Source organism: Schistocerca piceifrons, chromosome X (genome assembly GCF_021461385.2).
Source record: "Schistocerca piceifrons isolate TAMUIC-IGC-003096 chromosome X, iqSchPice1.1, whole genome shotgun sequence".
NCBI lineage: Eukaryota > Metazoa > Arthropoda > Insecta > Orthoptera > Acrididae > Schistocerca > Schistocerca piceifrons.
The window spans coordinates 305,948,120-305,974,183 of record NC_060149.1 but is presented as its reverse complement, the minus strand read 5'-3'; the positions used below and the strand labels follow the sequence as shown (position 1 = coordinate 305,974,183).

Genomic DNA, 26,064 nt, shown 5'->3' with positions numbered 1-26,064 from the left:
AAAACTTTGATAGACAAAAAATATGTCTCATTATTTTTCTCACATATCTCGTACATATATCTACATGACTGCTTGTGACAGTTAGTGATCAAAAGTTCTCATTGACCACCTACAATGCATATTATTGTCACCGACAGCTCAATTTCTTTTGTGAGCCTGAGTAGCTTTCTGCAATCAATGAATATTTCACAATTTAATGAGCATCTTGACTGATAACTGGAACTCATCTCACTAATGGTGGCAGGATAGTAATGTCTTCAATGGCATACAACAGCTCAGTGCAGTCTTTGTTATAAGTGCTTGTTGAATAGCTACATGAATCTGAAGCTCCGATCTTCCACAGTCTATGACAGCTTGTAATGCCTGCAAGAAGTCCCATCTGAGAATGACCTTATGACTGGCATTCTGGTCCGAGCTGCCAGAGTTGGAGGTCATGTGTATGTGAGGTGTGCTTGCTTGTGTGAATGAATGATATTTGTTTCTCTTTCTTGTTCTGACGAAGGATGTGGCCAAAAGCTTATGTGCGTCTTTTTAATTGTGCCTGCCTGCAAGTTAACATGCTATCTTTAAGGTAAGTAACAAACCATCTTTTCCTACATTGTTAGTATTCTGACACTGTCATACCAGAACATCAACATTAAAAATATATTGCAACATACAATCAGTAAACACAAGACAGAAAAAAATTATTTGCACTTTGATAATGCTTCCACGACAACTGCATAGAACACCGTACAGCTTTCATTTGCAACAGGCAGAGGAGGAGTAGTTTGGCTGTAAACTTAAGGTGTGTGAAATTCAGGTAAAAAGGCTTCCTTTAACATGCACTTTTTATTCTGTATAGGAGTTCCACAAACTAGTTTGGCGCTTTTTTCTGTAGATAACTACTCGTATATTATCACAAAGCTCAAGTTTAAGTGTCCTGCATGTTCACAGGCTGTCTGTGAACTAGTTGCTGACAGGCACAACAAAAAGACAGTTACACATTCAGCTTTTGGCCAAAGCCTTCTTCAGAAAGGAGACACACACACACACATTCACTCAAGCAAGCACACATCATACACACAATCACTATCTCTGTCTGCTCCAGCCAGAGACCGTGCGCATAAAGTCTGCTTGCATGAGTGAATGTGTGCCTGTTATGTGTGTTTCCTTTCTGAAGACTCAGGCCAAAAGCTCAGTGTGCAACAGTCTTTTCATTGTGCCTGTCTGCAACTCAATGTGTCATCTTTACAGTAAGTAGCGATCTATCCTTTTCATAATATTGTTGATATTCCAACCTGGACTTTCCATTGTTTGATTTTATCTGTGAACTAGAATGTAGTCTCTCATTCTTTCAATGTTTACACCCTTCTCTCTTGTTTCTCTTTGTTCTATGCAATTGGCTTCAGGACTAACTGGTGGACTGTCTTTTCTTCTCCAGCTGCTACTTCAAAGTAATTTTATTATTATTAGTCCTCTCCTTTTTTGTGACCTGTCTAAGGGCCACATCCTAGAACTATTCTTCATATCTGCCCATTATTCAGCTTCCTAATTTTTATGATCGCAACTATCACAGGTGACCCCTATTTATAATTTTTGTAAATTCACCTAGCACAATCTCGGTAGTCTCTGACTGTATATCTATGCTCTTTGATCAGTTCACAACTGGCATTTTATGCTTTTTCTTTCCAGTCTATCTATGTTAGGGTTCCTTTACCCTCTGTTAAGAGTATTTTGTCCATCTTTTCACATGCCAAGTACAGTTTTCCTTCTGTTTCATTAAACAAGCAACGTTAATTCCAAAAATTCTGGATTCTTTCTTTATTTCAGTTAGTTATTACTAAACAATGGAAAGTCCACGATGGAATAATAACAATATGAAAAGGACAGATTGCTACTCTACTACACACACACACACACACACACACACACACACACACACACACACACACACACAGATACTGTCTACAGCTGCTGGGGCCAGCTATTATTGTCATTCTTCATTATTACAATATGTATTATCATCATCATCATCAGCATCATCATATTACAAGTGTTTTCTTAGTTGCTGCTGGCTCCTGTTACACATTCTCCACATCTTGCTATTCAGCCAGTCTCCTTCCTCGAGTTCTCGAGCCTGTCGTGTAGCAACTTCCTTTCATGTTCTTGTTGGGCATCCTATCTTCCTTCACCTCAGGGAGTTCATTTCCAAATTCATTTTGGCCACCTGTCATCAACCATTCTTACAAGATAGCCAAACCGCAACAGCGGTTTTGATTCTATTTAATCAATTATTGTGATGCTGGCTCAAGTAATCAATTTACATTTTATACAATCTTTGACATTGTTGAGTACAAAGCAGCAAACTGCTGAAGTCTACATTAGGACAGCAACCATTCAAAGAAAACACTGTTTTATAAATTTTACATACATTATACGAACACGAATTGAACTGTTCATTTTGATAGATCAGATAATATAAAACAGGACACAGTACCATGGGTACTTTCATAGTGGCTCCTCAAGGCTTCCACTGATGTAAATGCTTCCATGCATGATGGGCAGAGTAAGCCTTCTGCTGCCTGTCTGCTTCCCACAGCATCTTCCTTCCCATGAGCTGGAGAATCTGGATTAGATTCTCTACCCTACAACAAAGAATACATGAGAACTGAAATGTTGTCTACATTATTAGCAAATTGTGACACTGGAAGTTGTGAGCAAACTGAGGCAAAAAATGAAAACAGGCAAAATCAAATCAATCACGAAAAGAGCTTTCACTTGCCGCAAGGCGTAATAACATTAGAATGTGGAAGACAGACTCTATATGCAGGTCTGGTTTGTGTGTCAGCAGGTACAACATACTGTAAATTTAGTTTATGTGAAATTTACATGGAATTAGCAAATTAAATTCAGCACCATTTGGATCTACAAATCACTGAAGTAATATGTGTGTCTTTCATAAACAAAAGAAAATTGGAAATCTGCGGGATTATTGAAACACTAGGCAACTTGAGAGGCACCAATGCTGCTGTATGAGAAAATATACCCATAAACTGTAACTGTGCAAATGGCATTTGTAACTAATGACTGCATTAATAAAAAACCATTGTTGAATACAGCGAAGAAAGATTGTCAAAGTTTCACTGCAAAACTTGACAAGATTAATATTTTAATCGAATAAAAAATCTAATGTTAGAAAATGGGCAATACTCTTTAGTGTGAAATGAAAAGTATTACTTTACTAAAAGAAGTGTGACATTCAAATTATAGAAAACTGAAGAACCCTTTAAGTCAGGAATTTTATTCACAGTCAACCTGGATGCAAATGTTACAACTGATGGATTACACTTTAGGTTCTTGAGAAAGACACGTACGTTACAGACATATTCTTATACTTGTCGAAGGCTTTCGACACTGATGACTGCTAAATAATACTAAATTTTAACTAAATTTTAATCCACTGTGCCTCTGTGCATAGCAATCGTCACATATTCAAATTTAAAGGACATTAGTCAGTTGCAAAAGTCCATAATTTATTGCAGATCTACATTTCAACACTAACACAGTCATCATTGGTGCATTACCATCAGTCACACAGGTACCAACATGTCAGAGTATAAACTTGTGACAAACAACACAACATTTTTCACAGTTTTATACTCTGAAATGTTGGTATCGGTGTGACTCTTCTGATAATGCACCGATGATGACTATGTTATAGTCTACATGCGTATCCACAGTAAATTAGATTTTTGCAACTGACTGCTGGTCCTTTACATCTGAATACTAAACTTATTTTTCTGATCAAAACACACAATTTTACATGCAGTGGCAATGTCAACAACATGCAAATTACAACATACACACAGAAGGGCTTTTTTGAGACATTCTACATTTCAATAATTCACACAGTACAACAATAATTAATTCCATAACGAAAAGGATTGTTGCTTGCATTATTTTCATGATATAGCCAAGTTATACAGACATTTATGGATAAGCCATTGCCCATAACTTAAGTCACTTTTTAAAAGTATCTTCTGTCAACATCTTGAGATCATTTTGTAGCAAATTATGAAAAACAGCTCCTTTGATAAACTGGCTTTTTGTTGGTAAAGTTAATCTTCTCTTAACCATATTTAAGCCTGTTTTATGCCTCATGTCATGGTTGTGAATTTTTATGTCACTATTTGTGACCTTACTGTCTTATTTTACTAGCTTAATGGTTTGCAACATATGTATGGCACAAACTGTAATCATATTAAAACTAGTAAATAGGCTTTAGCAATATGTTTCTTGTTTCATTTTCACTACAATCCTCAAGACTCTCTTCTACAGTATGAAAATTCTTTTCATATTACTTTGTCAGGTCCTGCTATCAAAGTACTATTCCGTAAGACAAAGAAAGATATAATAATCGAAAACCAAAACTTATTATTTATCATCTCCTCTTTCTGTTCACAGATGCCCGACTTAAATACATTTCTAGTAAATGCACGAGTTTGCCAGTGACGCCACTCACCACAATTTTTGATAACCATGCAGAATGATGTACTCTGTTGAACACTTTGGAAAGCTCGAGGAATACTATTGCTGTTTCGAACTCTTATTTTATTTTTTGAAGCACATAATGGACAAACTGTACTGCTGCAGATTTAGTGCTCTTCCGAAACCATGCTGGAAAATACCTAATATGTGTTAGTTTTGTAATATTCCAAGCTGCTTTTCAATATTATTTTCTCAGTCAGTATGTTAATGTTGAGTTTAGGAGAATGAGTCTGTAATTTGGAACATGCTTTATTTTTCTTTTTTGTGTAAGGGTTTGAAAACAGTCAGTTTCAACTTGTCAAGGAATTTACTCTCTTCAGTAACACAGCTTATTATATGAACTAATGGCTTCACTAGCTCATTTTTACATTTCTTCAATAGAAATGGAAAAATTTCATCTAATCCTGTTTAGTTTTTATTTCTGAGACTATTAATTAGCTGCAGAATGTCGTCAGTACATACTACAGATACTGCATGTCTGTTCATTAGTGGACTCAAATGTACAGGTGTTGACAACAATGTGGAAATACCACCAATGCAACACATTGCCATCACTAATACAGTGTAGGAAACCCCTTGACGTTCAGCTTCCAGTCACCTTAGAATGAATAAATACAGGTCCTGCATGGTTTTCAAGGTAATCTTAAACTATTCTTCCTGAAAAATATTGGCAAGTTCCGGTAATGGAGATGGAGGCTGACAGGCATCACACACCTTTCATTCCAAAGCTGAAGACAAAGGCTCAATAATATTGAGATCTGGTGACTGTGGTTGGCAGGGAAGATGTAACAATTCATCCTCATACTCACAAAACCAGTCCTGGACTATGCAAGCAGGAGCCCTGTTACCGTGGAACACTTGGTGAACAAACACTGTACCATGGGATGAACCTGATCAGCCAAAATGGTCACATAATATTTGGCAGTAATGTGGCCTTGCAGAGTAACCATGGGGCCCATGGAATACCATGATATGGCTGCCAAAGTTATCACTGAACCCCCACCATATTTTCAAGCCCAAATAACTTTCTACCATTGCTCCATAGTCCAAGTTATTTGGCTTTGGCACCACGCTTTTCTATTAAGAGCATTTACATCACCCATGAGTGATTTTGGAATTCTAGCTCGTCCTGCAATTCCCTGCTTAAGGAGGTCCCTTCGTGTTGTTTTGGTGCTGGCAGGGTTCGTAAGTGCAACATTCAATTCTGCAGCAAGTTTTGCTGCTGTAGTTTTATTTTTCATCACAATCCTCTTCAATGAACATTTGTCAAGACCATTCAACACATTACACTTTTCCTGTTTACAGTACAATTCTTCAATACAGTGCCTCTTGAAATGCCAAACACATCATTCCCTTGTTTATGGAAGCAGGCACCTTATGAGCACTAATAATTTGCCCATGTTCAAATTCACTTAGATCTTACATAATGCACTCACAACTACACAGGACACTGTTCTGACCATGACTGACACTTGCAGCATATTGAAGACATTGCATAGGTGCCATTCATGGCACAATGCAACACAACCTGCAGGTTTGGCTAGCATGTGTATTTATGTTCGAGCACACATTTCTCGCGTTATTTCAATACAACACAACCTGCAGGTTTGGGTAGCATGTGAATTTATGTACAAGCACACATTTCTCGCGTTATTTCAATATTTTTGTCTAGCCCCTGTGTGTCTTGCACCTGGTTTCATGCAGACCTCACTTTCGACAGTATCTATAAGCAATCATTTAAAATATTGCTAACTAGAAGATATCAAATATTTTACCATTTTTCACACTTAATTAATTCTACTTTGTTATTTTAGTTCCTACTGTATTGTTTCTAATTTTATTTACAACTGAGCAGCAAGAATTTGAAACATTATCTGAGCTTTGTATATGTTGACTCATTCTTTCTGCTTTCAATATCCTGACTTCTTTGCAAACTGTCATTTGCATTGCTTGTACAGTTCTTTATATAACTTTGAGTTTGTTGGTCTGTGCAGGCTATACAGGTTTCCATCAGATTTTCTGTCTTAACATCTAATGGCACAGATTTTAAAGATGGATTTTTTAATTGATGTTCACGTCTTTTAATGGGAATATATATAGTCAGACCTTCATAGAACATTTCATTTATTACTGATCCCAGTAATAATAACTGATTCCCAAGAGTCCCAGCTTAAACTATGTCTTAGCATGGCAATGTTCTTTTCACATTATATTATCTTAAGATCATACACTTTTATTGATTTGAATTTGGTATTACATTTCAGCACTAGGGTCTGACCTAAATTATATGAGAGGTGACAATTTATATTTGGTGAGATGATGGGATCATAATTTGTTATAACATTATCAACTGAACTATTGTGTGTATTAACTATTCTAGTGGGTACTAGTCCAAGTAGATCTTTAGCCAGATAATACAGGAAACATTTGCTTTCTTGACAAGTCATGTACAGCATTGATGTTTGTATCTCCCAAGTATGACAAGATTTACACTTCCATGACTTGATCTTTATTTACTGTAAACTATATTAAATGACGTCAGGAAAATATAAAAAAATTCTGAAGGTGGAACTACACACACCTACAACAAAGAAACAAATTGAGCTAAATACAAATTTGAGCACTGTAATATCGAACTATATGTCAATACACTACTTGTTCACACACAGCACTTCTTATGTGGTGGTTACGTTTATTTTTTTCTGGAGTAAATGGGAACACCACCACCTTTATTATGTGCTCTGCAGTACATTGTTGCTACACTATAGCCTTCTATTTTGAAATAATGAATGTCATCTACTGATCTGTGGTGTTCTGTAACACTAACTGCATGTGGATCCAATCTTGTGATAAAGGATTCAGAAGCATCTACTTTGGTACGTAAGCTTTGCACATTATAATGCAAAAATGATGGATAATTCTCATGTGAATTTAAGTCTCTGTGTGGCATATATGAATCACATACATTGGAATTATCTAGTATAGCAATAGTGCACATAATAATAATAATAATAATAATAATAATAATAAAGATTTTATTGTCTTTAGGCCATTACAGCAATTGACAACGTCAAATGAAGATACAATGTGATACAGTGTGATAAGGTATTGACTAATGAAATATTTTAGGTTATATTACAATAAATGTACAGTGGGTCATCTGTTGGATTACTGCATTTTATAGTTGAAGAATTCATTGATATCATAGAACGGGTGGGCAATAAACCATTCATGCAGTCTTTCTTTGAATGTATGTTCAGGAGGATCCTGTATAGCATGTGGCAGCTTATTAAATAGTTTGTGCCCTGTGACTTCATAGCTATTTATTGATTTTGATAATCTGTGGTAAGGCGTGTATGTGTGTTTGATGCTTCTTGTGTTGTAACAATGTACAATTTCTCTATGTTTCACATCTTGTAGGTTCTTCTTCGTAAAGATTAAGACATTGTATATATAGAGGTTTATTACTGTCATAATTTTTTGATTAGTAAATAAGGGTTTGCAGTGAGCCTCGTGTGAAGAATTTGTAATTATCCTAATGGCTTTCTTCTGCAGTAATAGGATGTCATGTATATGACTACAGTTACCCCACAAGATAATGACAAACGATATTATACTTTGGAAAAATGCAAAATAAGATGACCTGATGTATGTTTCAGGTACACAATTTCTGAGTTGTCTTAAGGGGCTCCGGAAAGGCTCAAAATCATGAAAAGTTCAATTTTTACTTTTTTGCGTTTTCTGAATCTGCAGACTATTACCTTTTAATAGATATATAATTTATTCAATTCCGAAGACAACAACTATTTTTAAATTTTTTTTTTAAATGTGTTCTACATGGGTGTGACCCACTGTGGCGCTGTTAAACTGCTGTCAAATGGTGTTATTATTAACGTCCGTGTTCATCAGGTACATTTTAGTGATGTGAGATAAAGTATGTATTATGGCTAACCTGTGATGGTTCAATATATATCGCTGGTGTGATTGTCGATTGTTTCATGTTTATTTACTCTGTCGTTATCTCGAAAATATTCGTAATTAATTCTGTTTCTTGAGTCTCTGTTTTGTTGAAGTATAATAATGAGTAAAAGTAAAGTTATTAGAAATCCTCTGAAGGCTTTTAAGAAAAGGAGAAATGTTGGAAAGCCAAAGGTATGTGTTATTACTGTAAACAATAAAGACGATAACCAAGTGAGTGAACCTAACCTCTCAAGTACACCTGCCCATAGCAGTCAAAGTGGGAAAGAAAATACTTCACAGAAGAAGCTTGGTTCAATGAGTGAAAACTATGAATGTTTTATGGGCGAATCGGATGTGAATGAAATATTTGATATGTCGGTTCTCAAAGGAACTTTTTCAAACTGTGTAAGATGTATTCATTGTAGTGAAGTTGGTCTGGAACTCTCCATAATAAAGCACGTAGGACTTGCTAGTGAAATACAACTGAAATGTGATAAGTGTTCATACATGACCACCTTTTGGAACAATGTTGCAGTAACTGCAACTGAAGAAAATGGTAGCAAAATCTACGAACAAAACAACGAGCGATGCTTGCTTTAGACAAGGAACACCTTCGGGCTGCAGACAGGGCTGTAAAGAGTCTAGAAATACAAGCAAGAGTAAACAGGAGGAGGAACAAGAGGAAGCTGGAGGAGGAGTTTGCAGAGGATGAAGATAATCCATCCTATGGACCTGGAATGCACTAAAAAGTTAATCCAATCTTTGTCGCTCGATTCCCAAAACTTTTATTTTCTCATACTAATTACATGTTTTCTAAGGATCTTCCAAACATATTTGTTTCAAACTTTCAGTAAATGTTACACAGTACCTTCTGCATAATTTAACACAGCCTTTTTCCAAAAAACTGTATATTTTTGAATATATAAATAAAAAATTGCAAAAAATGTTGTGAATTTTCATTACAATTGAAAAAAAAAATCATCTTTAATAACTGAACTAAAATTTTGTAAAATCCCTGTGTTAAGTTGTAGCCCATATTCCAATAAATAATCTGTAAAAAGTTCAACTTCCTACCTCAAATACTTTGTGAGGAAAGATGTAATTTATAAGCGTTATTTTAACATTGCAAGTATAGGGCGTTCCGGAGCCCCTTGATAAATAAATTACTCTAGATAGCTTAGTACTAATATAGTTTACATGTTGGTCCCAGGATAACTTTTCGTCTAAATAAACTCCCAGGAATTTAACAGAACTAGGGTCATCAGATAGTGGCTTGTCTCTTAGAGTGAAGATTATCTACTCAGTTTTATTTTCACTTAGCAGGAAACCATTTGCTCTGAACCAATATGCTGTGTGAGTGAGTGTATTTTCAGCACAGGTTTTAAGATCATTAAGATTGTTACTGCTATGAAGAAAAGTTGTATCATCTGCACACAATACAATGGTGGATCTAATAAACGAGGGGAGGTCATTGATCATTATCAGAAACAGGAAGGGGCCCAATACAGATCCCTGAGGCACACCTACTTTAACAATTTGTATGTTTGACATTTCCTTACCAACACAAACTACCTGTTTACAGTTGTTGAGATAAGCTTTTAATAGTCTGAAACTCTTTCGTTTGATGCCGTAGAATTCTAGTTTCTCTAGTAGTGGCGTGTGCTCAACAGAGTTGAAGGCCTTGCTTAGGTCACAGAATGAGACCTGAGCAAAGCCTTTGTTCTCAAAAACTTCGAGAACGTAACTGACTACCATGTTGATTGCATCAATGGTCGACAGATTCTTCCTAAACCCGTATTGTGTGAGATGATAATTGTTGGTACATGATACATTCTATTACCTTGGATAATGCGGGTACTATTGAAATAGGCCTGTAACTAGATGGAGAGTCTTTATCTCCCTTTTTGTATACTGGGATGATCCTAGACAGTTTTAACTCATTAGGAAAATATCCCTCAAGTAAGCACTTGTTTATGCAATGGGTTAAAGGGTACAGAATGCAATCACACACTTTTTTTAGCAGGTTGCATGATATGCCATATATATCTAAGCTATCAGATGATTTCAGTTGTTTTATGACCCCTTGTACAAATCTAGGCGATACTTCGGAGAAGGTTAGCATGCTTGTATTTAGTGACTGTCGACCCCAATTTTGGGAGAGTAACTCAGATCGACTAATGTCTGGTTTGATAATTGCATCTTCTATTTCTTTCACTGAATTAAAAAAATAAAAATTTAAAAAATTAAAAAAAAAAACCTTGTCCAAAAATTCACTCTTATCCCGCAGATGTATTGCTTCACTGACATGGCATTTCATTATTTGTTCTCCCAAGAACTAGCCATTTTTGTTATTGAGAGGAATGACCTCTATAACATTACATTGCACATGCAACTTCTGGTTTATCATTTCTAGAATCTGTGTTATTACTAAGTTCTGTAAAATGTTGAATTGTAGACCTGGGTTGTGTAGATTCTTCTTCCTACACAGCTTATATCAACCAATGTTAAATTTTTAAATATTGTATATATCTTTTGTATCTCTATTTGCACTTTCCACTTTTTATGCATGACCAGTCATAAGTTGTGACAATGTTGAACAAAGACTACGATCACAAAAGTGCTTCTCAGCTCATGAAGTCTTCTTTTGAATGAGATCAGTAAGCCGTTTGTTTCCTTTCTTGCTGCATAGCTTGTACCTACTAAGAATGTTCATCACCTCATTCTTCATTACATGATGCTGATGCAGTTTTCCAGATGCAATGGAAAGAGGGCATGGAGATGCATGGGCCACATTAGCATGTTTATGGACCTGGAGTGTTTTCTGAAAAGACTGAAGGTAGTGCAAGGGACATAGCAGCATATTTGCAGTTCTAGAGTTACCAACAGGTTCCATAATGTGTGCACTGATAGCATAGGGATATTTGAAGAAGCAGTGTAAGACTATTTCATTAAATTATCTTGTGTAAACTGTTTGTAATCAAAAGAATGGACCAACCAAATCAGGCAGTGAAGTTGTTCAGACACTGATCTCACATTTGGAGGCTGGGATTTTCTCTAACTGGCCATCCTCAACTGTTTTACAGGGTTCCACTGAATCACTTCAGGCAAATGCCAGGATGGTTCCATCAGCAAGGTCATGGCCAAACACCTGCTGTACTCTTGTAAAAATATTCTTACATATTGTACATATGCATATATTTGACTTCTTTATATTTCCTGTATTATAATGAAAATCTTTCACCACAGATATGATCCCTGGATGAATAAAGAAGAATAAAATAACACGTAGCAACAGGGCAACAGAACTGCAAACCACAGTCCCATTGTTAGGACAGGAGATTCTGGAGGCATTTGCCTGCTATTCCAGGTGTCACTAGACATGTGACTCAGATACAATTTGCATGTTTACCTGCACCCTTTAATCTCAGAAATCTCTGCTCTGGTGTTGTGATAATCAAACAACTTGCTCATGAAGCTATTCAGACTTTCACAATGTATATGATATGTGAAAAAGTGGATATGGTTTTCATTTATGGTAAATACTGCTTAACTGTTAGCATAGTACTGTGGTTATATGCTGAAAAGTACCTTAATCATTCCAAGCTCACACAATATGTCTTCGCAAACATTATTGAAAAGAAATGCAGGGAACTATAAATATGGAGAATATGCCCAATGAAAAAGAACAGTAACTGATAAGAGAAATGCAACTAACATTTTAGGAGCACTAACACACAATTCACATGTCACTACGAGGCAGATGAAGCATCATTTGTGAACCAGAGCAAATCAGTCTCCACAATATGCACTCCTTATCGATTGAAAATCCACACTGGCTGTGAATTGGATAAACATTAACCTTGGTCTGTCGATGGGAGGTTCAGGTTTTCCAAGAATCACATTGTTGGTCCCTGTTTTGCCAAGAGATGAAATTCAGTGTACAGACTTGTCTGTACAAAACTGCTTTACAGTAGGTATCAATGCTCAAGGTCAATAATTAGTGCATTGCTCAAGGTCAATCATTCGAGCAATGCTGAGGGTCAATAATTTGAGCACTTGATAACAGTCACAATAGGGAACAGCACACAAATTTTACATTAGTTGCATGTTTGCTTCTGTTTGGCGCAGGGGGCAGAGGTTTCTGTTGTACTACTCATGTCTTGTTACTACATGATCACGCTCAACATTTGTTAAGCCATTGAAGTCCTCTGAAGGCTCTTTGAAATGATCAGAAAAAAGTTGTACTGTTCCACTGAAATATACAGGGTGTTACAAAAGGGTATGGCCAAACTTTCAGGAAACATTCCTCACACACAAATAAAGAAAAGATGTTATGTGAACATGTGTCCGGAAACGCTTAATTTCCATGTTAGAGTTCATTTTAGTTTCATCAGTATGTACTGTACTTCCTCGATTCACCACCAGTTGGCCCAATTGAAGGAAGGTAATGTTGACTTCGGTGCTTGTGGTGACATGCAACTCATTGCTCTACAGTACTAGCATCAAGCACATCAGTACGTAGCATCAACAGGTTAGTGTTCATCACGAATGTGGTTTTGCAGTCAGTGCAATGTTTACAAATGCGGAGTTGGCAGATGCCCATTTGATGTATGGATTAGCATGGGGCAATAGCCGTGGCACGGTACGTTTGTATCGAGACAGATTTCCAGAACACAAGGTGTCCTGACAGGAAGATGTTCGAAGCAATTGATCGGCGTCTTAGGGAGCACGGAACATTCCAGCCTATGACTCGCGATTGGGGAAGACCTAGAATGACGAGGACACCTGCAATGGACAAGGCAATTCTTCGTGCAGTTGACGATAACCCTAATGTCAGCGTCAGAGAAGCTGCTGCTGTACAAGGTAACGTTGACCACGTCACTGTATGGATAGTGCTACGGGAGAACCAGTTGTTTCCGTACCATGTACAGCGTGTGCAGGCACTATCAGCAGCTGATTGGCCTCCACGGGTACACTTCTGCGAATGGTTCATCCAACAATGTGTCAATCCTCATTTCAGTGCAAATGTTCTCTTTACGGATGAGGCTTCATTCCAACGTGATCAAATTGTAAATTTTCACAATCAACATGTGTGGGCTGACGAGAGTCCACACGCAATTGTGCAATCATGTCATCAACACAGATTTTCTGTGAACGTTTGGGCAGACATTGTTGGTGATGTCTTGATTGGGCCCCATGTTCTTCCACCTACGCTCAATGGAGCACGTTATCATGATTTCATACGGGATACTCTACCTGTGCTACCGAGCGAGGTGGCGCAGTGTTTAGACACTGGACTCGCATTCGGGAGGACAACGGTTCAATCCCGCATCCGGCCATCCTGATTTAGGTTTTCTGTGATTTCCCTAAATCAGTCCAGGCAAATGCCGCGATGGTTTCTCTGAAAGGGCACCGTCGACTTCCTTCCCCATCCTTGATGAGACCGATGACCACGCTGTCTGGTCTCCTTCCCCAAACCAACCAACCAACCACCCAACCAGCCAACCTGTGCTGCTAGAACATGTGCCTTTACAAGTACGACACAACATGTGGTTCATGCACGATGGAGCTCCTGCACATTTCAAAGTGTTCGTACGCTTCTCAACAACAGATTCGGTGACTGATGGATTGGTAGAGGCGGACCAATTCCATGGCCTCCACGCTCTCCTGACCTCAACCCTCTTGACTTTGATTTATGGGTGCATTTGAAAGCTCTTGTCTACGCAACCCCGGTACCAAATGTAGAGACTCTTCGTGCTCGTATTGTGGATGGCTGTGATACAATACGCCATTCTCCAGGGCTGCGTCAGGGATTCCATGCGACGGAGGGTGGATGCATGTATCCTCGCTAATGGAGGACATTTTGAACATTTCCTGTAACAAAGTGTTTGAAGTCACGCTGGTACGTTCTGTTGCTGTGTGTTTCCATTCCATGATTAATGTGATTTGAAGAGAAGTAATAAAATGAGCTCTAACATGGAAAGTAAGCGTTTCCAGACACATGTCCACATAACATTTTCTTTCTTTGTGTGTGAGGAATGTTTCCTGAAAGTTTGGCCATACCTTTTTGTAACACCCTGTATAAAAAGTTGTGTCATAATTTGGTAGACATAAATGTTAAAAATTACTTGCATATGTCAGAAAATTCACTATGTTGTTCACCATAACTTAGAAAAATGGCATTTTGATATATTTACATATTCTTGGTGTATTTTGGTTGACCTATCTTAGCTGCCTGTATATGAATTACATTTTTTGTTCTTAAACTGTAACACTACAACACGTAAATGTGATTCACAAATGATTAAAACAACAACAGCAGCAGCAGCAACAACAACTCAATGAGATTTCATGAAAGTAAACATAGTTAAGATACAAAAAGAGAATATATATTGGGATTCCACCTTGAGAAGAGTAACACAATGTTTCCTCACATTTAGTTTTTCCCTGTGTTACTGTGTAGTTGGTGGAATTTGTCATGAGGTGTTTGTCATGATGTCATCTTTAAGCCAAAAAGTGTTTGTTTGTGGTCACATAAGGTCTCTATTTCTTTTGTTTATATGCAAGGGACAGTGCTCTCCTCATCCATGGATTCCATATGAGCAGCATTCATACAGCAGTTGCATTCATGTCATTCCCATCACCATTTACAAGTGGAAGTTATGAAGCAGGCATGCATCTTCTAATCTGCAGTCAGAGAAGATCACCAAGGAAAGAGAATGGGGCAGAAGAAGCATCAGAGGAACTTTCCATTTCAGTTTGTCTCCTCTCACTCCCCCTTAGCAAATTTTTTGTACACGGATTTTGATTGGCTATTGTGTCATTTTCCTGCAGTTTTCTTTACTGTGTTCTTTGCCAACTGTCTTTTTGTGTATTAGTTTTTCTCCTATCTCTGTTATGCAAACATTTAAAAATGTTGTGTGCAACAACACTGAAATTCAACACCTTTACAATCAACCCCTATGACAATTAGAACTGGATCCTTCTCCTCCAATGGCACATCTCTATTTACCTCTCACAATACTTTTACACGATGTTTATGAGTTATGGGTATACACTCATCTGTCTCCAAGCAGCGCTGCTGTGTGGACGTGCGGAGGGAGCGCTGTGACCTTCTCAGGCTGCAGCGCCTTTCGCCGCGCGTCAAAAAGCAAACTGTCGCCAAGCGTTTAAGCTAGGACGAAAGTAGTGTTAGGCGAGATACACTGGACTAGCCAGATGTTGTAGGGAATGGCTAGCACAGGGAATAACGAGGGACCAGGGTCTCCTCATCGGGCGGACGACCGAAAGGTGGCCGTCCCCCCCGAGCGGGGTACGTCCGCGTGCCTCTAGATCGAGATCGAAAATTAGGACACAGACTGATTCCGTGGACAGGTCTAGGTCTGAGTCGAGCCACCACCGACGCCACCGTGATGTAGAATCACACCATCGCCAGCCGGCAACCACGCCACAGGAGCGCCATGACAAGGACGACAAGATGGCCGCCGACCACAGATTACGCCTGAAACATCTCCATATCAGCGACCACCACAACCCAACATCCGACACTGAGTCATCAGATGCCGAAAGTACGACACATACACCCGCCTTCTCCAGCGATGAAGAAATGGAGCTGGCAGACGACGGTAACGGAATATTCCAACTCGTAAAGAAAAACAAACGTAAACGCAGAAAATCGGACAACATGAACGGAAACTCAATTAAACCCTTCAAAATAGAGACAAAAAACAAATTCGAACGTCTTGGTGCGTCCCACGACAGCCGTGACCCACCCGGCGCCACAACCAGCGGACCGCCAACCCCATCAACATCACAACAACAACAGCTACATAATACCCAAACAGCACCACGAGCGGTCCCAAAAAGACCGCGCGTACCGCCAATCACTGTGCAGTACCAAGGGCACCATCTAACCCTGAACGCGGCGCTGAAGAAAAGGATGGAAGGGCAAATCAGAGCCATCCACAAAGGAAAGTCAATTAAATACCACTTCAGCTCGGTCAGAGACCAAAAAGAAGCACTCAGCTTTTTCAGACAAGAAAAGATTGTATTCTACACGCACCAGCCCCCAGCAGACAAACAACTAAAAGTAGTCCTAAAAGGCCTACCCGAATCCATAACAGAGCAAGAAATTCAACAGGACCTCACAGACTTGGGATTCAAACCCACAAATGTACACCAGTACAAAAAACGAAACGAAGAAACGAAAGAACTACACAAAATGGACATCTATTGTGTCACGATGGAAAAACAAACAGAAAACGAAGCCATTTACAACACTTAATACGTCCTTGACACCAAGGTGACAGTAGAGGCATATAAAAGCAAAGACGGGCCTCCCCAATGCAAGAGGTGCCAAGGCTTCTACCACTCAGCCAACTACTGTGAGATGCCCACCAGGTGTGTCAGGTGCGGCGGTGACCACAGGGCGTTCAACTGCCCACTTCCAAAAAACGCGACGCCACACTGCGCCAATTGCAATCAAACCGGACACCCAGCGTCATTCAGAGGCTGTGAAGTATTTCAAAAGGCCATCAACGCATACAAAGCGAAAAGGCCACAAAAGGCCACCACTACAAACGCAACACAACGTATCAAACATACGGCCATGCCCACCCCAGCAGAAACAAGCAGGATGGGACGAAGACAGTGGGCAAATATCCCACAACCAGACACCACAACACAAACCAACAACGGAATAGGAGCCGTCCTCGACTTCATCAATAAAATCAAAGACCTATGGGAGCGATTCCAGTGGTCAAATATCATACAAACCATAACGACAACGATCGTCAACTTCAACAACGCAACCGACATCATGTCGAAAATTACAGCAATCATCGGAAGAGTGATGACCTTTTCACACCATCCCATGGAGTATAGACATCAACAGAAGAAAAACCTCCGATTCTGCAACTTTAATGCAAACGGCCTTAGACGTAAGAAGGAAATATTAAACGAGTTCGTAGAAGAACACAAAATTAACATTCTATGTGTGACAGAGACACACCTACAACAACAAGAGAGCTACAAACTCCGCAACATGATCTGCCATAGGACAGACCGCATCAACAGATTAGGTGGCGGAACAGCCATCTTCATCAGGGCAGACATCACCCACCACCCAGAACCAACGCCAAGGATGACGTCACTGGAAGCAACTATAATCACAATAGAGACAACAAGAGGAAAAATCGCAGTTGTAAAAAAAATTGCTCTGAGCACTATGGGACTTAACATCTGTGGTCATCAGTCCCCTAGAACTTAGAACTACTTAAACCTAACTAACCTAAGGACATCACACACATCCATGCCCGAGGCAGGATTCGAACCTGCGACCGTAGCAGTCGCGCGGTTCCGGACTGAGCGCCTTAACCGCGAGACCACCGCGGCCGGCATCGCAGTTGTAGCCGCATACCTCAGCCCAAGTGTAAATTACGACGAACAGGACCTAACGCAAATATTCGACACCCACGACCGAGTTCTCCTGTGTGGCGACCTCAACGCGAAAAACGAGGCCTGGAATTCACGAAGAAACAACAACAGAGGAGTTCAACTCCAACAACTGGAAGGACGCTTACAAGCAGTCGTCACTGCACCGGAAGACATCACATACATACCTTTCAACAGTCGCAACCGGCCAGATGTACTGGATGTCTGCATAGTCAAAAATTTAGACCCAGAACTGAGCCTCCAAGTCCATAACAAACTAACATCCAACCACCTCCCAGTCACAGGGCACATCGGCAATGCCCTGGAATTACCCCGACCTCGCCGCACAACAACAGTCAACTGGGACAGTTCGAGAGGTGGCTGAACAACAACACCAACCCCACCATCGAACTAACCTCCGAACAACAGATAGAGAAAGCCATCGGTTCCCTCACCAGCAAGATCCAAAAAGCACACACGCCGGCATTGACAACAGTTATATTTGAAGAAGACAAATACAGCACACTGCCGCCACTCATCCAGGACCTGAAATTCCTCAAGAACCAGGCACGAAGACGCTGGATCCGAACAAGAGACCCCAGAGAAAGGACAGAAGTCAACAGACTCAATAGAGAAACACACAAACGAGCCAAAGAATGGAAAGCGGAGATGTGGGAGGACGGAATGTCAGCCCTCACGCTCCGCCAAAATCTAAAAGCCGACTGGAAACTCATCAAAAATCTCAGAAAACCGAGACAAGCAAAACACGCCCTGAAAGACGGCAACGACATGATCTACGACGCACTTAGACGGGCGGAACTATTCGCGACCACGTATGAAAAACAAAACAGAATAGATCAGCCAAACCAGCCCACAGCAGATGAAGAAGAATTCAACCGCCACATCATGCACACAGTACAACAAATAAGGAACACACCCATCGACGACCGTCCAGAACTAACGACCCCAGCTGAAGTTAAAAACGTGATCAAATACCTAAACGCACGAAAGGCCCCCGGCCCAGACAAAATAACCAACGAACAGCTGTAGCACCTACCAAGAAAACCATTGGTGCTACTCACAAGAATCATAAACGCCTGCATGATCAAGAGCCACTACCCCACAGCATGGAAAACGAGCAAAGTAGTCCCAATACCGAAAAAAGGGAAAGACACCAGTAAACCTGAAAACCACAGACCTATCAGTCTCCTTCCCAATATGTCTAAAGTAATGGAGAGGGTACTGATACCTAGAATACGCCAGCCACTGCTAGACGGCAACATAATAAGACGTGAACAATTTGCGTACCAACCAACATTATCGGCAGAACTGCAACTGCTGCGGATAACAGAGCATGTAACCAAAAACATGAACTTATCTCGTTACACGGCGGCCGTCCTATTGGACATAGAGAAAGCATACGACAGAGTATGGGTGGACAACCTAATCGTCAAGCTGTACGAAACCACAGACCTACCCAAACGCTACCTACGCCTACTGGACAGCTATCTTACCAACAGAAAGTGCTATGTAACAATTGACGGTCAACAATCAGAAACTAAAACCCTGGAGGAGGGAATCCCCCAAGGTTCGGTCATTTCTCCAACGCTCTTCACGGTCTACGTTAACGATCTGCCCACAACGCCACACACAGTACTCGCACAGTTCGCTGACGACACAGCATTATTGGTAAGCAACAGAAGGCTAGACACAACCATCAGACGCCTGCAAGAACAAGTTACCAACACCGAAAAGTGGGCAAGACTTAACCACATCAAAATCAATTAAACAAAAACCGAAGCCATCCTCTTCACCAGGAGAAGACCTATCCTAGAAGAAAGAATAGAAATCAATGGACAACAAATTCCATGGAAGACGTCAGTGAGATATCTGGGGGTCCAACTAGACAATAAAATACTCTTCAAACAGCACGTAGAGGACAAGAAAGCAAGAATAATAAGAGCAATACACGCATTGTACCCACTCCTATCAAGCAAGGAAATGCTCCCAGTCACAAAACTACAAATCTACAAGTCAATAATAGTACCAGCAATGCTCTACGGCTGCTCCTCATGGGGCATAACAAGCAAAACAAATGCCCAAACACTACAAGTCCTTCAAAACCGCTGCCTAAAACTCATCATAAACGTGCCACCCTGGACCAGCACGGACGTCATACACGAAGAACTCAAGATCCCAAGAATTGAGCAACAAATCAGAGACGCAGCAACGAGACTGGCTGAAAAGGTGGCACGACTCAGGCCTAGACTTGAACAACTAAACGAAATTGCAGCCTATGAACCAGCACCATGGCACAAAGTTCGAGTGCCACTAGCAATAATCCGACGGTAGCATGTAGGATAGATGGAAACATCAAGACCAACAGGCTAAACGATTAGAACAAACCAGGTAGATGGAAACATCAAGAAACGGCAGGTCTACTCCAGGATGGAAACATCAAGAGAGATAGGAGCAACGATTAGAAACCTCGACAGAGACAGGACTAATTTTTAACATCTTAAACCAGATTAGAAACACATAACGATAGCATCAAACAACAAGCACTCATTATAAACCACGGGAAATAAGCACAAATAACTACAGGCAGGGAAAAACAAACCTAAACTAAACAACGAGGCAGCCCCAAAAGCCTCAAAAAGTCCAATAACTGAGGTCCTAAAGAGCCAAAAACGTGCTCAAGGAACCTCTAAAGAGAAGGATGGAGACCCCATTATGAAAATAAATGGTGCCCCCAATCAAAAACCCTACCCCGCACACACGAGGGACCAGGCTGCAAACGAGCCAGCACCCTCCGTCGCACAACCCAAAAAAAAAAAGGTATACACTCAATACTACTGCTTGATTGAGTAGCTCGGGTATGTTTTGACTATGTACCTTTTTAGACTAGTGATCTCATACATAAAATATTCCAGTGACAGCATACAATGTGTCCACTCTGTCACAGTGTGATACTGACGCTCGGAGCCAGTGTTAAGTACAGTGGAATACTGCAGCCATCATATCAGAGCAGGCTGAAATTCACAGCACAAACTACATAGTGGAATGGTTATAGGAAACCCTGAAAGATCTAACCATTACCATTGTCTCTAAATTCATTTATACATACCTTCCAGATTTAGTGATGAGCAGTACATCCAATATACTTGGATGCATACCCTCATTACCATTAATAAAGAGTCTAGTTATGATGCCTGTTTGCCAAAATATGTTACATGATTGGAATTAAATTAAAGGTGTGATCCAGATGGCAGTAGTAGTAGTAGTAGTAGTAATGATCTTCAGTCTAAAGGCTGGTTTGATCAGCTCTCCATCCTTTGCAAATCTCTATCTATGAATAACTACTTCAACTTATATCTGCTTGAATCTGCTTATGGTATTCATCTCTTGGCCTCCCTCCAATACTAAATTGGTGATCCCTTGACATCTCAGAAAGTGTCCTATTAATCGATCCCTTCTTCTAGTCAGGTTGTCGCAAATTTCTTTCTTCCCGATTCTATTCAGTGCCTCCTTATTAGTTATGTGATCTACCCATCTATTCTTCAGCATTCTGCTGTAGTACTACATTTCAAAAGCTTCTAATCTCTTCTTGTCTAAACTCTTTAACTGTCCATGTTTCACTTCTGTATATAAACATTAAAAGCAACTACAATCTCATGCCAATGAGACATCACAGAATTATAACTAGGTTCAAAAACTTCCCACTTACTGTCCCAACTCAACAGGTCATATTATTGCTTTTAGCTGAAAGTGAGTACAAGTAACTTTCAGTTTTAGGAGTGTATGTAAGAGGGATTTGCCGACTGATGCAGTAGCTACAGAATTTAAGAACAGAGGTTGCACCCGAAATAAATGTCTTTGCTTAAGTCTAAACAATTCATTTGTTGAAACCAATGTGGATTTTTCAAGGGAGGGGAAAGATCTTGTCAATGATGAGGTCTTTACAGACTGAGTGCAAGTTTAAACTGAACATGATTGGGAAGGAAATCCAATGTGTTTATTTCAAAGGAACTACCTCAATATTCACCCTAATTTAGAGATTAAAAAGAAAATCTGAATCTGGATTAATATATGGGGGATTTCAGTCAGTCTCATCCTAAATACAAGTTCAGTGTCTTAACCACTGTGCCACCTGGCTCGTTTTGGAACGAATGGGTCCAAAAGCACATTCATCACTAATTAAGAGATCTAAAATGTTGCTTATAACAGTGGCAACAAGGAGGCTATGGTTTTCTGTTGTTTGAAATGTCCCACCACAGTTCTACCCTACTGGTATGTGCTTCATGTGGCAATTGTTAGTACCATGTTGTAAAAATGAGACATGTGTCGCTTAACATTGAATATTTCCTTTTGCGCCAAGCTGACAGTGATGCCTGCCATCTGATATTCTTGCCAGCGTCAGGAATTTTTTTTCTTTTTAATTACTTGAAGGGAATAACGGTTGTTCATAAACTATCTTTGCAACAAACTTTTATTTGCTTTGCAGGAAAGAAAGCTACACTATTCTTCTGAGCAGCAAAAAAATCACTGAAGTTTACATCTTTGCTCCTTTTTGTCATTATAGTTCTTTACTGGAACAGATTAATCTCTTTAACTGTTTCTATCTGTGAATTTGTTTTGTTTGAAAACACGCATCAAGAATGTCTCAAAAATAATGCTACATATACTTGTGCTTGCAGACATACTGTTGTAATGACATTGCATAAGTGTGATTAATGATACCTTACAATGAATGCTGTGGCTCTAAGTATGCAGTCAACAATTGATGGCAGCCATAGTGATAAAATTTATCATGCACACAACTGTGTATGCAATAGCGAACCATCTAGTCACCTCAGCGCAGGAAGCTGCCCAAATAAGTATCTTACCCATAGGGCCTGACAAATTATTTTATTTAGATTAATATCGCTGAGACCAGAAAAAATATTATGAATCAGGTCATAAGCTTACGAAGTATTTGGATGGATATGAGAATGGGTGGGAATTTCTTGTAAATTAGAAACAAATGCGACAGCAGCTCTTATCTTGAAAAAAGCATTACATGACTACAAAGTGCACAATATACATTAATAACTTGGCAGACATCAGTAGCAGCTCTCCAACACAGTTCACATACAGTGTTGTTAATTATAGAGAGTTGGTACCCCTATAAATCTTCTGTTTAAGTGTAGAAGACTTGAAGGAAATTAAACTCCATGCATTTACTGCCAGTTGGACTCAATATGAGCAAATGTAATGCAGTGAACAAAAGGAGACAAAAAAGGACTTACAGTAGTAGAAGGGTTTTGTGGGCGCACGACAGCAAGGTCTTCAGCGCCCATTCAGTATCATAGTGAGACGGGTGTCAAGAAAAAAACTCAAGGACTTACATTAAGAACAATATCAGCAACGAATTGTTAATGTCAGCAACAGCAATAATCTCTTCCACAGAGCAATACATCAAATAATCAAATGAATCGAATCTTGTGATAGAAAAAACTATTGAACAGCACTTTTTCGGTCAAATTGTTTCCTCAAGTAGTAGCTTCTGTCCTATCTGTAAAGATCAACCAAAAAGTTTCCATTCGAAGGCCACATTAACCCCTTGCCTACATGTTGGTGCTTATATACCTGAATCAGAGTTGTGCTGGATTGCTTATAAGTCACACCAATGACCTCTAACAGAAACTTTTTGATCAACGCTTGTATCATTGAGCACTAGTTGTCTGTCCCAGGACCTTGCGAAAGTGAAATGATTGACTATATTAAAAATTTTCATGTCCTAATTTAACAGCACAAGGTGTTGTTATGCTTGATCAATCATATCTGGGCACATCGCAACAAAATCTGTGTGTATTATATGTGCTGCATCCATTAGCTCCTCAATGCAAACGACAAAATTTGACAGATTACACTCGGGTGGCACTCAATTCTGCATACACGCACTGATAGTGGACTTCTATGCAGCAGACAGATCCCTTGGCACCCATGGTCTCCAGAACTGCGTAAGAAGGCAAGCTCCAGCAGATGTGCATGTTGATACTCTTAAGTTTCACTAGTTAAGATTTGGCTGTTCTTCTGACAATAATTACTGTACAGCTACAGCTATGAAGTCTTTGATGGTGGAGCCTTGGGATAAAAAGTTCTTGGAAAACTTCCCACATCAAATTTGGATAAAATTCCAAGCTTTCAATGGCTACCTCCATCACGGTCATAAGGTAGCATGTCAGACTGTTGTGAAACTAGCAAGGCTCCCACTTTTATAAGTACAGGAATTTTGAAAAATTAGCAGTGTCTGAGCATGGCCTGTTAAGTAAAAACAAGCTCATGTTTGAGCACATGAAGATACTGGTCCATGTTTCCAACTATTTGGATTCCGTGATTAGAGAAGCACAGTGGAAATTAGACTTTGTGATAAAAACTTCAATAGAGACAACAGCCATGCACTTAGCAAGGCATGCACTTGATAAAGAAAGAACACAGAGGAAGACTTTTCGTAGTTTAACGCTTAATGTGAGTGGTGATGTGGTAAGAATGCTGGACAGAGAGTGCAAACAATCTATGGACAGAGAGGGTGCCACCTCAATATGCACAATTTCCATGATGTCACAATGACATAATCAAGCCTATCAAATGTCATCCTTTGGGCATAAAAGTGGGAGTGTTGCCAGTTTCACAAGTCAGACATATAGCCTCTGGCAACGATGATGATGGCCATAGTCATTAAAAGCTTTGAGATTTCATCCAAATTTGATGCAGCAAGTTTACCAGTAACATTTTATCTAACTACTGCTACTGTGCCTCTACAAATTTGCTATGGTTTGCCGTACTGGCCAGATTCTTGTTTACTGTTTACCAATGACTACATCTGGACCTTGTTCTGTGCATTAGACTTTTACTCTGTGCAAACTGTCGTTGCGTATAGTGTTCAATAAACAAAAAATGTACCACATTTCTACAATGGTGATGAGATTGTACAAATCCAAAGTGCTACACAATGGAAAAAATGATATTCAAATTCCTGGTATCAACAAATAGCCTTGTTACAAAAACAGTTCATAGCTCAAGAGAAGTAACACCATCAGCAGATGGCCATGTTAACAGCAACATTTCACAGCACAGTCTGCAACATCCTTGCTGACATCTATGGTTCCAGCATTCCCATCATTTCAAGAAGACGCTGAGGCCTGCCAAAAGTACATGTACCAACAACATACAAACATACATAATTTCACTACTTGCAAGGTAAATAATTCTGATGTACAAAAATAGTTATTTTTGTTGAGCTCACATACATAATTTCACTGCTTGCAAGGTAAATAATTCTGATGTACAAAAATAGTTATTTTTGTCGAGCTCATCTCATGAAGTAGTGTACCTTCTTAGGATACTGAAGCCCGCTGACAATCCCAATAGCTTGTCGTCCTCCAAGGTTAATGAAGTCTTGGAGAGTATTATAGCTGCATAATGAATACTTATGCTATTGTTGTCAAAAATTGCAATAACTCTTACCATGATTAGGTACTTGAGCTTAAAGGATTGAGTCAACTTCACAATTGTGTGTGTGCAAATGGACAATGCAAGCAATTGAATGTTGACTTCCTAATCAAGGACTGGTTTATTAACTACATACCCAAAACAGAAGTAAGTACTTACATGATAAGACTTTTGGAACTATCTTTGGTCAAAATTCTCAAAATTGAACAAAGTTTTGAACTGGCATAAGAGACTAACTCCTCTATAGCTTCCTGCAATACCACGTAAAATATTCCTCTATGCCTTTACAAAAGTTTATCACTAATTTCATTTATGCTACTCATCCTCTTTCTTTTGTTTACTGTCAATCTATATTCTGTGTTATATGTGGACTGTTCATTCCATTCAGCAGGTCTTGAATGTAGCAATGTCTACAGCACATCTTATCAATTTCCTTTCACACTAGATTTCAATTCCAGTTCTGAAACTTTCTTTTAATTCCTTCATCACTTCTTTACAATGTAACTTGAACAGTAGAGCAGATATGCTACATCTCTGCCTTATGCCAATTTTAATTTGAGCAATTCTCTCTTGGTCTTCAATCCTTTAGTTCCCTCTTGTTTCTTGTACATATTGCATATTGCCCATCTTGTCCTACAGCTTATACTT

General features: G+C 39.4%; 1 protein-coding gene across 1 annotated transcript in view; it reads right to left on the bottom strand.

Annotated features, from left to right (window-relative positions):
• LOC124721846 (early endosome antigen 1-like) overlaps nucleotides 1-26,064 on the bottom strand; it is a 206,412-nt gene that overhangs the window by 166,990 nt on the left and 13,358 nt on the right. Inside the window, exon 2 of the mRNA XM_047246977.1 lies at nucleotides 2,480-2,627. Coding sequence (XP_047102933.1) covers nucleotides 2,480-2,627 — 148 coding nt within the window. The remainder of the gene's footprint in view (nucleotides 1-2,479; nucleotides 2,628-26,064) is intronic.